Genomic DNA, 17704 nt, shown 5'->3' with positions numbered 1-17704 from the left:
GGTTGTGTTTTTTTTTTAATCAGTGATCCACAGAGATGCATTTTATTGACCTTGCGGTAACTTAATAGCAGCAGACGTGATTCCATGTGTTTGTTTTGGCCTGCAGATGTTCCTCACAGTTACCACCACTACTACTCCAACCCCAGCTACCACACACTGAGCCAGAACAGGCCTCCACTGCCACACCTCCCCAACAACCACGACCGCACTATCAAGGTGAGTGTCAGCTCTGATACTGAACAACTGGTCATGTATTCAGGGCTATGGAGTCATAGACACCATAGTGAGCGCAGCAAACAGCTCTTTTCTTCACATTGTTGATTTCTGATTGGTTTATCATTCTCTCTGTCATACAGAATACCAATAACCAGCTGTTCTGCAGCGTGAAAAACATGGAGCGGGAGAGGCGGGGTCTGTTTGGGGTCGAGAGCAACGCCACTCTGCCTGCAGACTGGAAACACCACGAGCCTCGCAAAGACACAGGTCCGTGTGAGCGGCTCTCCGCTGTGTGATTCAGTTACTTAACATTTTAAGTGAAGACACTGATGCAGAGAGACCTGCAGCTGTTAGAGTAAAATGAAATGAGTGGATTAACATTTACAAGCCAATAAAAGTAAGAAGCTGGTTTCCTGACCTTCTGACCACAGCTACATAAAAATAATCAGTAAAACCTGCAATCTTACTGCTAATGTGACCGTCCGCTAACACACCTAAATGGATTTCCTTAAACGCTGAAGTTGTCTAATGTGTTTAACAATAAAATAATCATTCTTTAAGACAGTGAATACCAGCAGAAAATATCAGCTATCAGCAGCTAAAGTATAAAAATACCTGTGTTGATAATGGCCTTTAGATATAACAAAATATTCTCACCACAAAAGGCAGATAAATGTAGAGACTTTCAAGTCGGGTCATCCAGGAAGAAAACTTAGAAAGTCATTTTTTTATACAGTCTACAGGACACTTTATCGACCATTACATTTGCTTTGGACAGAAAATCACTTCAGTCAACAATGCACATCTGATACGAGACTATAAAAATAATAAGGGGCTTCATAAAAAGCGATAGTTGCATTGCCAGCGTTAACTCACCTGGTATTGATTTTGCAGGTTTCCAAAGCAGCTTATCTGCTTCTGATTAGTTTGCCATAAAAGAAAAAGAAGATGCCAGATTTGTCTTTTATTGTTTACAGGAGCTTTTGGAATCGATCGGAGCTACAGCTACAGCGCCAGCCTCGGAAAATATTACAGCAAAGGTAGGTTCCTATTACTTACTGTTGAGAAATGGGAACACTAGAACTATATCAGCAAGGTGATGCTACATAAAACTACACGATTACAGGATTATTAGCCACATAAAAGCTCAAAAAGTAAGATATTTAGCTTTTTAAGATAGATTTCTTTTGTAATACACTGCAAAGTAAATTTTACAGACTATAACTTCTGTCACTTGTTAGCCATGCCAGTGTGGCAGTGCTGGTCATTGTCAGTTAGTCAGTCAGTCCAATACTTTGAGATATTTAAACTTCTGTCTCTTTGCGTCCTGTGTGGTGACAGAGCTGAAGGACACGGTGGCGGCGAGCAGCAGCTCTCTGAACAGTGAGAACCCTTACGCCACCATCAAAGACCTGCCAGGATTGCCCTTCTGCCCCCCGGAGAGCAGCTACATGGAGATGAAGTCGGCCGTGCCCAGGGAGCGAGCATACACTGAAATCAGCCCGCCGCCGTTCAACACGGGCACCTTACACAGAGGTGAAGAACCAGTTTACACCTCACTACTGTGTCACAACCAAAAAACAAATACTCTGGGTGATCAGGTAGATAGAGTCACGTGGACTGACAACACAGTTCAACAAGGTATGAGCGCTTGAAAAAGATGGATGTTCAAGCATCATGAAGAAGAGAAAGAAGACTAAAGTAAACATATCTTTGCCGTCAGTAGCAGTAAAATGTCAGAAAATATTAAAGGGCCCATCACAGCTTTCTAAAGCCCAAGGTGACCTCATGAAATATTCTGTAATGTCCAACCTGTGTAACTGTTCTGAAGAATGTGCAGAAATGTACCATCCTTCCACTGTCAATCAAAGGTAGACGATGCACACACTCATTAGAGACAGATGAGACTTACAAGGAAGATTTCAGACATGACAGACTTACAGACGTGAACAGGATTTGTGCTCGTGGCCTGTCTGACAGATGGGGAGGATGAGCTTCCTCAAGGCACAGCCTCATGAATGAACGACTGTTTACATGGAAGTGTAGAGGAAGAGGAAGAGCAAGAGAGAGGAAGCTCAGGGCGGCTGAGGATGTTCTACTACTACCTCTGTATTTCACTGTAACGTAGCCCTGGTGATACATCACCATGCAGTCAGGCTAATTAATGATGAAGTGAAACCGGTGTTCTCATAGGTTAAGAGAATCAAATGCTTCGATTGATGGAGGTATTGGTTTGGTGGAGATACAGTCTCCTCCTGAGTGAGGAGAAGGGAGAAATAACTGTTAATCCACTGGCTCTGTTGGACGCAAAGGACTGTGATTAATAAAAACATACAAGCCTGTATCATTAAATAAATGCTACAGCGATTACTGAAACAGTAATACTTAGATTGGCCTCCTCGCCTGTTTGAGCTTGTAAAGTGAGCTCCACTAGACAAACTGTTGGAGTATTGATGAGTTTAAAAACCTGTGATGTTAAGTTGAAAAATGTGATTCTTGGGATCATATATAGAGCTCAGTGAGCCTGGATCCTTTATATTGTCTTTTCTGTTTTAAACTGTAAGATTGAGATTGGCAGAAAAGGAGCAGAACCCCTTCATTTCAGTCAAGACAAATACAGTATAACCTGATGTTGAGTAATTCCTGCTTCGTCTGTACTTTGGAAAGAACTGCTACCAGGGCCACGGGAAGATGTTTTAGGTTGGGGGTGCAGTAGTGGGAGGAGCATTTTACCCCAACCCTTAATACAATACAACCCATACAAATACAACATAGGCCTACAACAATACTACTACTACTACACACACACCAAAGAAGCAGCAGGAGTAACAAATAGCTCACAATAATGCCAAACACAAGTCCAAAAGCCCATTGCCCATGCACACGATAACATATCCAAATACGCACATTTTTCCAACAAAGTTATATCAGTGTGATGTTAAAGGTAATCTACAGCTGAATATCTTACCTGGAGCTGCAGACAACGTGCTCCAGTAGTTATAATAATCCAAATGTGGCCATCAGGCCGGCCTGGGCCCGGCTCCTCCACAAGGTGAAGGGGAACCGCCAAATCAACCGGTTTCCCTCTGCTGCCTCTTCACGTGAGCAAAACACACAACCTGACCTCACTCCACACCACGTGATGCAGCCTCATCCATTTAGCGAAGCTGGTGTAAATGCACGGCTGAAAGTTTCTTTCCCAAAACGTCTGGCCGGAAGATTAAAGTTTAGTGGTTGAAGAGCTTCCCTTTACCTGCCAAGTCAAGCCCAGGCTGACACCTGTTAGCCGCAGGGGTCCTTAGTGGTGGGCGGTGCTAACGCTGGTAGTCCGGCGGGTGCCAAACGAAAACGATGCTGGTGGAGCTGCTCTGCTGGGAAGGCTGGACTTCACCTGTGCTCTCTTTAGCTGGCGGTTCCCCTAAAAGAATCTGCAGTACGCTTTTCCTCCATTGTGATTTTATCCTTCCAGTGGCTATCAATGTTACAGCAGCCGGATGTAAACTTAAAAACGCTCCTATACAGTTGATTGGCTCTGATTGGCTAATGATCTTTGCCCCCGCTGGTTGGGTTGGTTCGGGGTTTGGCATGAGGAGTGAGAATGGTCGGGTCAAGGTAAGCAGTCATTCTGAGGCAGAGTAAAACAGCTCGTGTCAACAATATGATCATTATGCTCTTATGACTGCTACCACACTTCTCAACCACTGTGTGTCAGCAAACGTTGCATTATCGATCATTTATCTATGTATTATATAATGTCCGTGGAGCTGACGTTTCACACGCCTCTAGAAATGGTTTGTGTAGGATACTGGCTTTAAAATGTTAAAACACACTCCGTACACGTTTATTTTTTCTTCAACATCAACACTCTCAATTAATTCTACAATAAATGTAAATAGTAAACTAGATTATAGAATCAGATAATAAAGTCTTTCTATAATATATCATTTAAACCTCAGGAAATGTTCAAGTCCACATATTTCCCAGACCAAAACAAAACATCAAAACGGTGATGATGGGACTTTATTTGGTAAATGTAGTTGAGGAATATGTGGGATATGTATATATGTATATAAGTGTGTGTGTCTGTAGAACAATGTAAAGCTTAGTGCTGCTGTCTTTTCACCCCCCGCAGAGCGTCAGAGCTCCCTCGGTCACGCTCCACACGAGGACCCACAGAGCCACTATGACCTCCCTGTGAACAGCCACATCCCGGGACACTACGACCTGCCACCAGTCCGCCGGCCCCCCTCCCCTTCCCCCTCCCCCAGGAGATCACCTCAGTGATCAAGTTTCCCTCCTCTTCCTCCTCCTCCTCCTCCTCCTCCTCCTCACTTTGGGGATGATTTCTGGCCTGTGCTCGCAAAGAAAGAGCAAACTTGATGCTCTTCTCCGACAATCAGAGCTGTAGACCACCCACAGAGCGGCAGCAGCGAGGCCCCTGTCCCGCTGAGGAACTATTGTTTACTGTGGATGGCCCCCTCCGTTTCCAACTCAACACTGCCCCTCTGTGGGCTAACGTGGTACTTGCTTCACCGTGACAGACTTGTCATCCAGATTGTGGAGCCAGCAGGCTGCGGTGAGGAAGGCTGGACTGTGGCGACGCCAGCGGGGCTTCAGCTGCATTCAAATCCCATGGGAAAGAAAATACACCAAAAGACTTCACGGTTAAAAGCAGCAACTAAGGGAATGTTTATGTGTTTGAACTCATCTAAACATGCTGTAATTGAAGTTTTCCACTTATTTTGCTTGCTACTGATCAGATGTTGTGCACATGTAAAGGCCCTTTGATCAGAAGACAAACTTTGACAAATGTTGTCATTGAATTTTTTTATTTTTATTTTAACAGGCAGCTTTGGATGAGCTCATCTCAGCTGGACTTTGTTTTGATCTACTCTTTATAAAACCCTGTCAAAGTTAAAAAAATATATATATATATCATCAATGTCATGGGACATTTTTAATGATGCATTTGAGTCCATGTTTTACAGCAAACTGAATATTGGAAAAAATTATCTGCCAGTGTTTCAGTTTTTTCAACCTAAAACCAAAAAGTCAAGTTTGTTTCACCAAAATATCCATGTTTGTTTACCACCAAAGAGCCAAGAACAACTTTTGTTTAAAAAAGGAAAAATCCTTATCACCGTTTTTTCCAAATATGGCCTTTGAAGACACAAGTATACCAGTGTGGCTCACTTACTGCTGCTGTCAGAGAAAAACTTTGTAAATATAGAAATAAATATATTGTCAGCGTCACAGTAATGTCAAAGAACAGCCCTATTCTAAGATGAATATGTTGTTTGGGGGGTTTGTGGGACTGAAGATACATTACATTTACAGAAAGTCACCAAAAGGACAGTGTGTAAACACATACTGTTTATGATGTGAAAAACAAACCATCGTCAAACTGGGAAGAAGAAACCAAATCAAAGCAGCGTTATGAATGTTAATACAGAATTCCACAGCAGCAAGTTTTGTCTCTGTCTGTTTAAAGGACCTGTTCACCCACATTATCACTTTATTCATGTTGATGGTTTTGACACAGCTGTCTCTGAGATAACTTCACCATGAACAGTTTGTACTGGAACTATCTTGTACCAAAAAAAAAAAACATCAAGAAAAAACAACCTGTCAATTTTAAAAAAAAAAGAGCTTCAAGGCTGTGAGCTCCATAAAGGAAATTCCATTCACCTGGAAACCTGCGTAAAAACCTACATGAAATAAAACCAAAACTATCTGAATGACTAGATACTGCTAAATGAAAAATGTGTAATAAGCCTGAATTGACCCTTTAATCAGTTTGTCACCATTTCTTTATTCTTTTTTGTCAGTCAAGGTGTCGTTTTGCCTCGAAATGATTTTAGAAACGTTATAAGGTTTAATTGTTTACTGATGTCTGTCAATACTGAACCGAAGGTCCGTCATCCTGCCAGCTACATGACAGAAACCCTGTGTACCAGAGAGAATGTACATTGTGCTTTAAATGCTATAGTTTTGGGTAGAGCTTCAGCTTTTTTTTCTAAACATATGATCATATATTTTTGAATGTAACCATGGGAACATGTTGTGTATAATAATGTAAATAAAAATGACTGCACTTTTGATCAGTTGTTTTGAATGACAATGAACTAAATCAAGGAAATAATCACAGCTAACAAACACCGGAAAAAAGGTTTTACTCAGCATTATTTTAGAAAAGAAAACAAGAGAAAAAAAAGACATTCAATACATCTGAATGTAATGTCCATAATGTAGCATCATTATGATCTGACACGAATCCCACCTTGAGCTTAATACAACTTTGGCATTCAAGACTTGCAACAAGAAATCCCTTTGCTGACATCCTCAGGTCCTTCTAAGTGTTTTAGCAACATACAACACATCTGAGTTTCAAAGTGTCCTGGGTCTTCATTCATGTGAACTAACATTGCATACAAAGTTAACAGTAGAGCACATACTACACAACTACATACAGTAATCATGTCTCATAAATTTACACGTACAGTACATATGAGACAAATACTGCGTGTTAACTGTGAATCTGTGACACGAAGGCCAAATACTAAACATCTTTGAAGCTCTCTTAACGATTGTCATGGACCTTTAAGGCACTGTGGGGGGTCATAATGTCAAAATCAGACATCTACTTAAGGCAAAGGAAAAAAAGAGGAATCTAATATGGCAGAACAACAAAAAACAGCTATCAAGTATTTTCCGTAAATGCTTTGATATGCTTTTCTCTGGAGGATAAATGACTTAAGCTGCCAGACTACAGTACAAATCTAGCTGCTGTGCATAATTGGCAAGGCCCTCAAAAAAAGCAGTGCATAAAGCCAAAGTCACAAAGTATACAAACCCTACAGTCTTACTCAGATCCCCAAAATCATGCCTGGGGATTTGAAAAGTCAGTAAGCTTAGAGGAAAAGGAAAAAAAGCCCTTATGACCAGTTTTTAGGAGCCACACAAACCAGAGGACGGCTGACAGTCACAAGACTGCAATACAAGGCATGTGAGCAAAGAACAGTGATTGTTGATGCTTTTTTCTGTTCTCTGAAGGCACAATTGTATTTTTAATCTGTAAAAAAAAAAAAGTAAAAGCTTGTTAAAATGTTTCCAAAAACTACTGTTGCACTCTCTAAAAGGAAGCAACAGCTCTGCATTAGAGCAGTGTTGATCGGTTTGAATAAGCAGAGAATTCTTACAAATATATACTGTAAATATGGCACCAAATTTATATGTAAAGAATGTAGTACCCACTCCTGATATTTCCCCAAGTAGACAACAAATTCTACAATGTTCTATCATCATGACAAAACACCTTTGGAATTACTTAAAAAATAATAAGGCAACACATTTCAATGTTCATCTAGCCGAGACACTCTCAAGCGGGTACATTCAACTTTTCCAGCAAAAAGTAATTCCTTTTCAGACTTTCAAAAAATATCACTAGACACATTTCTCTGGGGCTACGCTGTGAATTGAAGAAAAAAATATATTCATCTCTAACAATTATTTTCTCTGTGTGCACCACAGCTGCCCAACCGTATGATCTAAATCCACATGGAAAATGTACTACATCGTGTTTGTTTAAGGCTAAGGTGAAAAAACCCTGCTGTACACCCTGAGTTTACAGTACTTTGGCTTTCTTTGGACAATTTTCAACAAAGAGCCCTAACCTCCCTGTCATATAAAGACAGCAAAAAAAAAACAAGGCAAATAAATTCAAACTGTAAACATCTTTAAATAAAGATTTGCTGGATTTGATGAGAGATAAACATGATTAACAAACCCCACAGGATTTATTTTCCTGTCGTCTGTATGGCTGCAGAGACTTATTCCTGACAGGGTTCACTAGCTGTGCGTGTTGAGTGTTGACAGCCTGGCCATTAAATGTGAAACCCCAGCTTGGATCGACACACAAGCACTGGTCAATGGAGCTCTGTGGGTGTGTGTGTGTGTGTGTGTGTGTGTGTGTGTGTGTGTGTGTGTGTATAAATGTGAGTGTGCAAGCAGAGCAGGCACGGCACACATGCAATAAGATAACATAAACATACAAACTCAAAAGCTGAATATGAAAATCGTGTGCCCTTTGCCAAAACCTGGAAGCAAATCTAACCTGCAGATTAATCTGAGTACAAAATAAGACAAAGATCATATAAAAAAATAAAGACAAACGACCCAATGGTAGAAAATGATTCTCCTGTGTGGGCTGCAGGAGGTGGTGGCTTCAGGTGAGGTGCTGTTTGGTTTTTACATGATGGAGCAGTTCTCGGGCTTGGCACGACCCTGAAGGACAAAGTGACAAAGCGCAGCGTTAAAATTAGAAAACTAAGACAGAGATTAACACACAAAAACAAATAAGAAAATTAAACCGAAAAATGGATATTGCTGTTCATAAATCTCTAAGCTAAATTTTTCCATGAATACAGGTGAGTTAGTGCTTTTTTAATTGCTGTTTTTCCAGTTTCCTTTTTTCATATATTATGATAATCTCCAGAAACGTTCCCTGAAAATAAAGATGTGAATTGGTACTAAAAACTATTAAATTAATTGCTGGTGAAGCCAACACACTGCCAAAGATGCCAAAATTAGTCTACAAGTCAGCCCACAATTCAACATAATATGGAGAGTAAAGTGTGTCGCAATCAATGGAAAGAGACTTATTTGCATCTAACTGCCACATTCTTAGTCGTCGTTTGATGTTTTCAGAATCATCAAATTGCACTGCACAGCACGTCATGTGTTCCTACACATACGCATGTTTCTCTGTGAATGCTCTTAATAAAAACGTTCTCCACAAGGACAGAGACAGTGTCTGTGCTCCTGGATTTCATGATTTGTTTATTGGTGCAACTATTTAAATCAGTAATATCATATAAAATAATATTTTGCTCCATAATTATTTTGTCCATGTTGTGACAATAATTGTACGGTACCTGTCGGGGCTCGTTGGTCCCCATGAAGAAGGAATGTCCCACGAGGCCTTCAGGTAGACCCCCGCTGCTGCAAACACCTGAGCCGCGGTCCGACGACTGCCCGCAGGAGTCGCAGATCACTGTGCGGCTCCGCAGGTTGTACTCGTTCTCCGCACCGCTCGTGCTGTGAGCTCCCTGCAGGGGGAGACACACAACAAGGTGGGTTTACTTAACACTGCCGCTCCACTGGGAGTAGCTGCAGTGAGCTGAGAGCTGTGATGCTCCTGATGCAAGGCCCACCGAGGTTTTTAATGGCCGCCTAAAGAGAGGAGGAATTTACCATGTCATCATCTTCATCATCACGGAAGAGGGTGCGTGTCACTTTCCTCATGGCCATTTCCTGTTGGGGGAATCCAGTAACAACATGTTAAGTCGTTGCAGTTGTAAAAGAAATATGTAGAAATGTGTCATTGAGGAAAGGTGAAGTCTGACCTCTCCGTTGGCGCTGATAAGGGTGGTCTGCAGGAGGTCGCCGGTGCCCCAGGAGTTCTGGGTCTTCCACAACAGATCAGTGGGAGGGTTGTGGGTTCCACCGCCAGATGCAGCCCAGACCTGAAAAGGTCAAAAGGTCACAGAGTTTGCACGAGATCACTAGGCTTTAAAGAGACTTGAAAGGTTCCCAGTGGACTTTTATTTATGGAATTTATCTTCAGTGTTTCCATAAAGTCTTATGGTCTGACAGGCAGGTTGAATTTCCTTTGTAAAAGTCAGGTTTTTGGGATAAATGTGACACCTTCTTCGTTTACATACATGTGTGTTAGTTTACAGTCTTCTCTTCCCTGCATTTTGCTGGCACATTGCTACTTTTAGATCAGCAGAAGGAGCATGTATTACATCACACGTGCTAATGTGGACTCGTTCCACAAAACATAGCTCCACTACTAGTGGTCCACAAAGTCACACCGTACATTTAAAAACAGGCATACAGCAGCTTCATTGAAAACGGAAATAGCAACAAAGAATTTGTGTAACTTACAGTCACGGCTCCTCCGGCCTTCAGGGTGAACTTCGGGGGAAACTTGTAGACGATGGGGGTGGAGGTCCCGACTTGCCTCTTCACCTGCCAGTTGCCCAGTGGTTGATCCTACACCAGAGACATGGGAGCAGAGAATTTAAATTCACTGCAGTCCACAATAATTATCCAAAAATTAGACAAAACTAATCAATTGATCATCCGAAACACGACAGAACGAATCGAACACAAAAGCGTGTAGGCTGAAGCTGCAGCTCTTTAGATAACACGTGTTCTAAAGGTCACACAAAAATGACAATATGATTACCACACTTACGCTAGAATGTCATTTGTGATCCTACATTTGTAAATGTGTAGCTGATTTTTATACAACCGAGACAGCACATACAGTAAGTGTCTGTGTTAAAGCAGCTGTCTGTGGGACACAGCGCAGTCTGAGGTTAACAATATGTCAGTGCCACCTTTCACTGCTGTGAAATGACCTTAAACCAAGTTAAAGGGTTCTGCAAACCCAGCTGATAGATAGCCTCCGTTACCTCGTCGGCCTTGTTGCTGAGACGGATGAACTTGCCCTCCAGGTCCACCTCGTCCACAGTGATGCGGCCGCTGGCTGAGGCGTGCTGACTAATGCGAGTCTTGGTCACGGTGCCGCCCACCATGCTGGAGGTCTCGCTGTCGTTGTCATTGAGGCGGCGCTTCTTGGTGCTGGCCGTGCCGGAGGAGTTGCGGCTGCTGGAAGCGGTGGTCGAGGAGTGGAGCAGGCGGCTGGTGTGGCCGTGGCCCGAGCCCGAGGTCCGCGTGACGGTGACCTTGGTGGGCGGAGGGCTGGGTGACAGACGCAGCCTGGGGAGGGATGGAGCAAGAGGTTTAGATCATAGATACAGACAAAGGGAGTCAGTGTAGCATACAGATACAGTCTCACACTGTAAAACCCACAAATGTTGACATCTTACATCTCATCCTTGCTGCTCTGGCACTCTTACATACACCTGACCAACCTGCTCCGCGATTGGTTGATGCTCAAAAAGCCCCAAACCTGGAATGATCTGTGAAAAACTGCCTTTGTTCTTAGTGCAGCAGTCTTAGGGAATAACCTGCATCCAAACACTTAAACCTCTCAATAACTTCAGTACCAGTCTCAGTGACCTTTCTCCGCCTGTGACTGCTCCTCCTTCACTGTCAGCTTTAGGAGATATTAATTCTCTCTGCCTGCTCCTGTTGATACGGGCCTGCTGTAAAAGAGCGTGTACTCTCAGCCGACTTACCCAGCACACATAAAACTTTAAGGAAGGAGAATGCCATGTATTTATATATAAAGAAATACTTTAGACTGGTTTGTTTTCCAGGAAATTTAGTCTAAAAGTCTGATATTTTTTCCAAACGGACACTGACACAGAGCGAGGTGAACAGCAGACACACACAGGTCTGTTTACACCACATCAGACATGGTATATGTCTAATGTATGATGTTGTTTTGGTGCTTTCAGCCTTAGTCAGTAAATAGAGGAGTTACTTTATTTTCTCTCTCTGTAACAAGGAACATGTGTTGCCTACACTGACGACAGACTCTTCACTGATTTGTTAATGATCCCTCTCTTCCTGTAACGACTTCAAGGTGTCTCAGGATGACGAGCTTTCACAATGGTCTGTCTGCTGTTGTACAACCATCTCACCTCTCCTCCTCTCCCTCCAGCAGCTTCCTGTAAGCATTAATCTCCATGTCCAGGGCCAGTTTGATGTCCAGCAGCTCCTGGTAATCGTCCAGCTGCTGCTGCATCCGGGCTCGGATTTCAGCCATCTCCCGCTCTTTATCCTCCAGCCGCCGCCTCATCAGGTCCCGTTCTCGCGCCAGAGCCTCCTCCAGCTCCCGCACCTTGGCCTCGCTGGATGACAGCTGATGAGAAGAGAGCACACGCACAGGAAGGCTGGTTAATTAAGACTGGCCAATTAAGCAGTCTGTTGCACTGCGAACACAGGTTGATGAGTGAGGTGAAGCTTGTTTTGGAGCGCTCGTGTCAATATCAGTCAGCCACACAGCAGCGTGGCCAGTAAAACCACCAGACAGATAACGAACCGCTGACAGATAGTGTCACTGACAGACTGTGTGTGTGAGTGTGTGTGTACCTGTCTCTGCAGCTGGCTGAGCTGGCCTGACATGCCCTCCATTCGAATACGGGTCTGCTGCAGCTCTTCATGGGCGGCTCCCACCAAGTGGCTGTTCCTGTCAGCTGAATGACGGGCGTTCTCCAGCTGACGGACAGAGAGATGCAACAGTCAGCTATCAGCAGGGCTTTACTCAAACAAACTACCTGAGGAAAACTGCGCCGTTTGACAGAAAAATACAGTCTTTGTCGTGTTCCCTCCTACAATCCCGCCTATTAATTCAACTATTTCAGACACAGTAATTCCCAAAATAATTTTCCTCCAGGGGTCCAGTAAGATGAAGAACATTTGTACATTGTACAATGACAAATACCGCTGTGGTGTTTATCCACATTGCTCATTAGGATTCCCACAGGACAGTGGTTGCGTCTGTTAAATTAATTTCCTTCCTGAATGTAGATGAAAGGCAAGAAACAATCTATAAACGTATTTTTATACACAGATAAACGAAAACACTGATTGTATGAAAAGGGTGCAAATCAATGTTGTGCATTATCTGAATTACGGACTATTCAACAACAAAGCAACCACACACCAAGCTGAACTACTAAGGCGACTGGGTAACAGTCTCTGCTTGGACTGTAGGTGGCGACAGAGCTGCGCCTCCTGCAGCATGCAGACCTACCTTGGACTGGTAGGTCTTCTCGAGCTCCTCCTTGTAGATTTGGACCTGAGCCTCGTGCTGGGCCCTCAGCTCGGAGAGGGCCTCGGCCAGCTTGCTCTCAAACTCCTGCTGCCGCCCGCTGTCGATCTCCACCATGCGAGACTCATACCGACGCTTGGACTCACGAAGCTCCTGCAAACACCAGCAGAGAGAGAAAACACAGGTTAGTGATGCTATTTGTCTTATTTGGAAATGTGTTGATTAGAGGGCGACTTAACTTTCTCAGCTTCTTATTACTTTATCAAACTACAAAAAGCGCCATCTGTATTGATGTTTGGTTTATTTTCTTTCAGGCACTATAAACAATTTAAAAGACTCCACCTGTAGAAACCTGCCATGGTCAATGAACTTAACTGCATTGATTAGTGAGTCGCTGTGCAGTAATTACTCGTTTAGAGGTACAGAGCTCCAGCAGACAAATCTACTGCTCTGGTGACCTTTAAGCTTCTCCTCATCATTGTGTTTAAAAAAACAAAGAAAAAAAACACATCTGTTGCTGGTCCTGGTCTAGACTGGGACCTGGCCAAACATTAATTATGGCAAGAAATGAAACGTCAGCATTTAAATACTTGTACAATTTGTAAGTGATGCTACTTGAACTGTGTTTTCTCGTTTTTATGTGAAAATAAATAAAAAAAACATCTGCATGACAGATCTGAAGGGGGAATGCAAAACAAACAAGTAGGTGGTTGGAAGCGAATCAATATCCTGTGGAAAAAGATGAAAAGTAGGACAGATGACCTAAGACAGCTGAACACAAATAGAAGGGTTAAGGCGAAGAGTAGGAACCTCGTTGTAGATGTTCTTCTGGAACTCCAGCTCCTCCTTCAGGGTCTGCAGGCGGTTCTCGGCGTCCACTCTCCTCAGCATCTCATCCTGCAGCTGCTTCTTGGCATCGGCCAAGTTGCCGTCCAACTGGGAGGGAGGGGGAGGAGGAAAGAGAGAGAGATGAGATAAATTGTGAGCAAAAAAAATGTAACGCAGCTCAAGAGGCAATCTGTGCAGCATTGTTTGAGCTATGAACTATTCTTTCAGGAGAAAAACTGTAGTTCCTAAATGCAGCCAGTAGGTGGAGGAAGACCACAACTGCATCTACATCAGTCCTGTGGTACAACTCATTGATAAAACAAACAGCAGAGAATGCAACCTTGTCTGCCTCACCACATTGTCCTCATTCATAATCAACTGCCTGCAGGGTTCACATCAAATTATTACTTCCACTGAGGTATTTCTGCACTGTGGAGGCAGAGAAAGTGGCCACACCGAGATCACTTCAAATGTCAGTCACTGCGGCTTTCCACTCCAACTACGGAGTGTTTCTGTGACAGGTAGCAACTAAGGATTTGAAACATTTTCCCTTGTTCATAAACCAAGCGGACGACGCTGTCTATAAGCTGAAATGATCCTGATATTAGTGAAGGGGCTTTCTGTGCTCCAACAGTTTAAGAAAAAGGGGGTTTTCGAACAGGTTTCTCTCTGACCTGAGTCATGACACACACTCTTCATTCATTTCCAGTAAAAATGTTTTTACCTTGGCCAACTGGGCCTTGAGGTCCTTCACCTCAGCCTCCAGGGCCCGCTTCTCCCCCAAGGCAGTGGTGAGGGAAGCATCTTTAGAGTTGAGCAGCGCCTCCAGGTCCCTCAGTCTGGCCAGAGCCGCCTCCAGGTCAGACTCCTTCTTGCTGTTCCTGTGAGGACACGGGACAGTAAAGATGTGGTCGTTAGTTTGCCGCTTCTTCAATGCTGCATGTGTCATTATCTCCCTCTGCTGTGTATGTCTGTCATATACCTGTTCCACTTCTGTTTGGAGCTGTGTAATCATACCAAAATGTTAGTGATAATAAATGTTGCTGCGTGGCATTAAACCTAAGATTACCCCTTATTCTATTTTGATTTCACTTTCCTTTCCATTGTGTTTTTAAAAACGCTTTTCTAACACATCTCTTTGCCTTATGTAAAGAACTTCTCTACATGCAGTTAAGATGTTTTTTGGTAACTTTGAGTCATGATTTACTTTTAGCTCTCATTGAATTTGTGCTGGTACTCATGAGAACATGTGCTTTTATTTCAGCCCCAAGTGAAACTTGATAATCAGTGGATAACTGCTGTAGTGACCGAAGCTGTGGATGACACAAACTGCCATTGTACAGCACAGTGAGTGCAGCAGTTGTCCACTGTTGATGTGAACTGAACTCAGGCCAACACATCAGCGTTCTGTTATTAGCCTTCTGTAAAGAATAAGAGCCCATTAAGCTCGATCTCAAGGGATCCTGTGTTGAATTAAGAGAATTCACGTTTGTTGTGCATGTGCCTGTGCATGTGTGCTCCGCCTCTCCTCTCACATCTCTGCAGGAACCAATTTAGAGTACTGGTTACAAGAAGAAAAAAAAAGAACTTGGGTACAGCCATGGAAAAACAATACATTCCCAGCAGAAGATGAAGAGAGAGGAGGGGGAGACAGAGAGGTTGTTAGCAGCATAGGTGGTTCATGCCCAGCCAAGGAGGAAATGGGCTCCCTGTTATTCTATTTGGCCCTGTGGGCTACTCTTCATTGTCACTAATAATGGCCATCTGCTGTAGGAGATGGCTTCCAGGCTGCTCACATAGACCTCACAGTCCTCCGGTCACTGCCAGCCGGGCGTTAGGACAGCCAGTGTGTGGAGGAGCAGGCCGAGTGAGCTACGCATACACTTAAACTGTGACACAAACGCACTCACAGCGAGATACAGTTACTCCACTGCAGAATGATGATTTACAACAAACATCCAGTCCATTCACAAGCTACTATCTCAGACGTGAAACTGCCACTTATTGGTCTATGATACGGCAATCAATATCTATTACTGCATTCAGCAAACACCAGTGCGGCTTCTGAAGAGCATGAAAATGCAATTCTGCTTCCTGAAAAGAACCGGGACAAAGAGACGAGACAAACTGGCGAAAAAAAAAGCAGAACTACACCACGGCTGCGTGCTTCGGGGATGAACAGAAAAAAAAAACGGAAAGTGGAAAAAGATGAAAAAAAAGAAAAGAATAAGTCTTTTATGTCCTGAAAAAAATAAAATAAAAGAACTCCATCCAAAATCCAGAGAAAACAAATCCCTGATGCTTTACAGATGTACAATCAGGCTTTGAGAAACTGAATGAGTAATTATATAAAAGCCCCCCAGACTGTTCAGTGTTCAGATTCAAGGGGGAATAACAAAAAACGGAGGGAAAGCCCAGTGTTTGAGAGGGTCAGTTAAGCATCATTGCCCCCAATGCAGACATCAGACATCTTCTCCAAACGCCACTTTACTAAGAATACCTCGCTAAAATAATAAATTCCACCTTGATGAAGGTCATAATATTCAGTTTCTGTTTGAGAGACTGCATTACTTTTCACCAGGTTCTCTAACAAACTAAGTGTATATAGTCAATATAGTGCAACAATTACCTTTTCCAGAGCCCTTAGCTGGATTTAAATGACCAGATGTTGGGACCAGATGTTCATACATTCTTGGTTTTTGCAGCAATGCACCAATTCATATTTATAAACTTCGCTAGTAGCCCAGTGCAAATACAGTCCTCTACCATTTAGCAGCTGGGTGTTAAAGTTTTGCTCAGGGGCAGGTTGCTTAACTCCATTTCATTGCATAATTTGTTTGTTATTGCAACTGTAGGACACACACACATGAGAAGCATGCTGAGTAGATCTCACAGAAGACTTTCTGCTGCTGTAACATACTGACTCATAAAAAGAGAAGAATGTCACTCTTTACAACACAGGTGTGAAAGCACTTGTGACACACACACACACACACACACACACACACACACACACACACACACACACACACACACACACACACACACACACACACACACACACACACACACACACACACACCTACAAACATTCTCTGAATTCTTGAACCTTCAACACTGGAGCCTACAGTAACACAGCTGCCCCACATGAACACGTCAGTCAGACAGGAAGATTAGTAACTGGGGTAGAATGAGACATGGTTACTGCTGTAAAATCTTTTAATGACTATTATCTTGTAGTGACTATAACGGTATAATAGAGTTTAACCACCTCTGGTTGGGCCATGCTCCCTGAGGCTTGCAGAACTCTCTAGGTGTGATGAAAACTCATTTTCCAAGGCCGGCGTTGTTATTGTGGAACATTTTTAATTCTTCACAGTGCTGCTCATTAACATATTATGGACTTAAATAATGAAGCCAAATCAACCCAAATAGGTCTGTTTAATGAGAAAGAGACAAAGAGAGGCATGTTTTCTTTTTATTGGACTGGGTTTGGGGAGTGTGAAGGCATTAAGGATGTGTATGTTTTCACATTTCACACACACACACACACACACACACACACACACGTTTAGAACTGTAGATAAACACTACTTGAAACCATACAGCTCTTTGTCCAGATGCTAATATTTTTTTCAGTGAAGCATTTTAAGAGTCTGACTCTGCGGGCAGATGAATGCTTGTGAGTGTGTGTAGGTGGCTGCTGTGACGTTCATTAATGCTAATGGGCCCAGTGGATCGGCTCCAGGAGTGAATTAATGGACAGAAGTGGATTTGGTGTACCGACATGCTGCTTGACTATTTGTATTCTCTTCATACACAAATGTGATGGTAAGACAGAGAGAATACCTTACAGCAGGATGGCATGCAGTGTAACAATTTGATAAATGCTTTTAATAGATACTTCTG

General features: G+C 43.0%; 2 protein-coding genes across 4 annotated transcripts in view; one reads left to right on the top strand and one right to left on the bottom strand.

The window, feature by feature from the left end:
- The window catches only part of LOC111222568 (platelet endothelial aggregation receptor 1-like), a 47684-nt gene extending 41369 nt beyond the window's left edge, over positions 1-6315 (top strand). Inside the window, exons 19-23 of the mRNA XM_022746348.1 lie at positions 107-216; positions 357-483; positions 1194-1256; positions 1558-1752; positions 4349-6315. Of these exons, the coding sequence (XP_022602069.1) occupies positions 107-216; positions 357-483; positions 1194-1256; positions 1558-1752; positions 4349-4500 (647 nt within the window). The 3' untranslated portion in view covers positions 4501-6315. The remainder of the gene's footprint in view (positions 1-106; positions 217-356; positions 484-1193; positions 1257-1557; positions 1753-4348) is intronic.
- A 101-nt stretch (positions 6316-6416) lies between these two features.
- lmna (lamin A/C) overlaps positions 6417-17704 on the bottom strand; it is a 33564-nt gene continuing 22276 nt past the window's right edge. For all 3 annotated transcript variants that reach the window (XM_022746351.1, XM_022746349.1, XM_022746350.1), the window contains exons 3-13: positions 14520-14676; positions 13778-13903; positions 12950-13120; positions 12286-12411; positions 11835-12055; positions 10698-11004; positions 10165-10272; positions 9621-9740; positions 9469-9528; positions 9150-9323; positions 6417-8499 (exon numbers count right to left, since the gene is read on the bottom strand). In XM_022746351.1, the coding sequence (XP_022602072.1) occupies positions 8464-8499; positions 9150-9323; positions 9469-9528; positions 9621-9740; positions 10165-10272; positions 10698-11004; positions 11835-12055; positions 12286-12411; positions 12950-13120; positions 13778-13903; positions 14520-14676 (1606 nt within the window). In that variant the 3' untranslated portion in view covers positions 6417-8463. The remainder of the gene's footprint in view (positions 8500-9149; positions 9324-9468; positions 9529-9620; positions 9741-10164; positions 10273-10697; positions 11005-11834; positions 12056-12285; positions 12412-12949; positions 13121-13777; positions 13904-14519; positions 14677-17704) is intronic.

Source organism: Seriola dumerili, unplaced genomic scaffold (assembly GCF_002260705.1).
Source record: "Seriola dumerili isolate Sdu_G_001 unplaced genomic scaffold, Sdu_1.0 BDQW01000104.1, whole genome shotgun sequence".
In the NCBI taxonomy this organism is placed as follows: Eukaryota; Metazoa; Chordata; class Actinopteri; order Carangiformes; family Carangidae; genus Seriola; species Seriola dumerili.
This window is presented reverse-complemented; position numbering and strand designations above follow the sequence as displayed.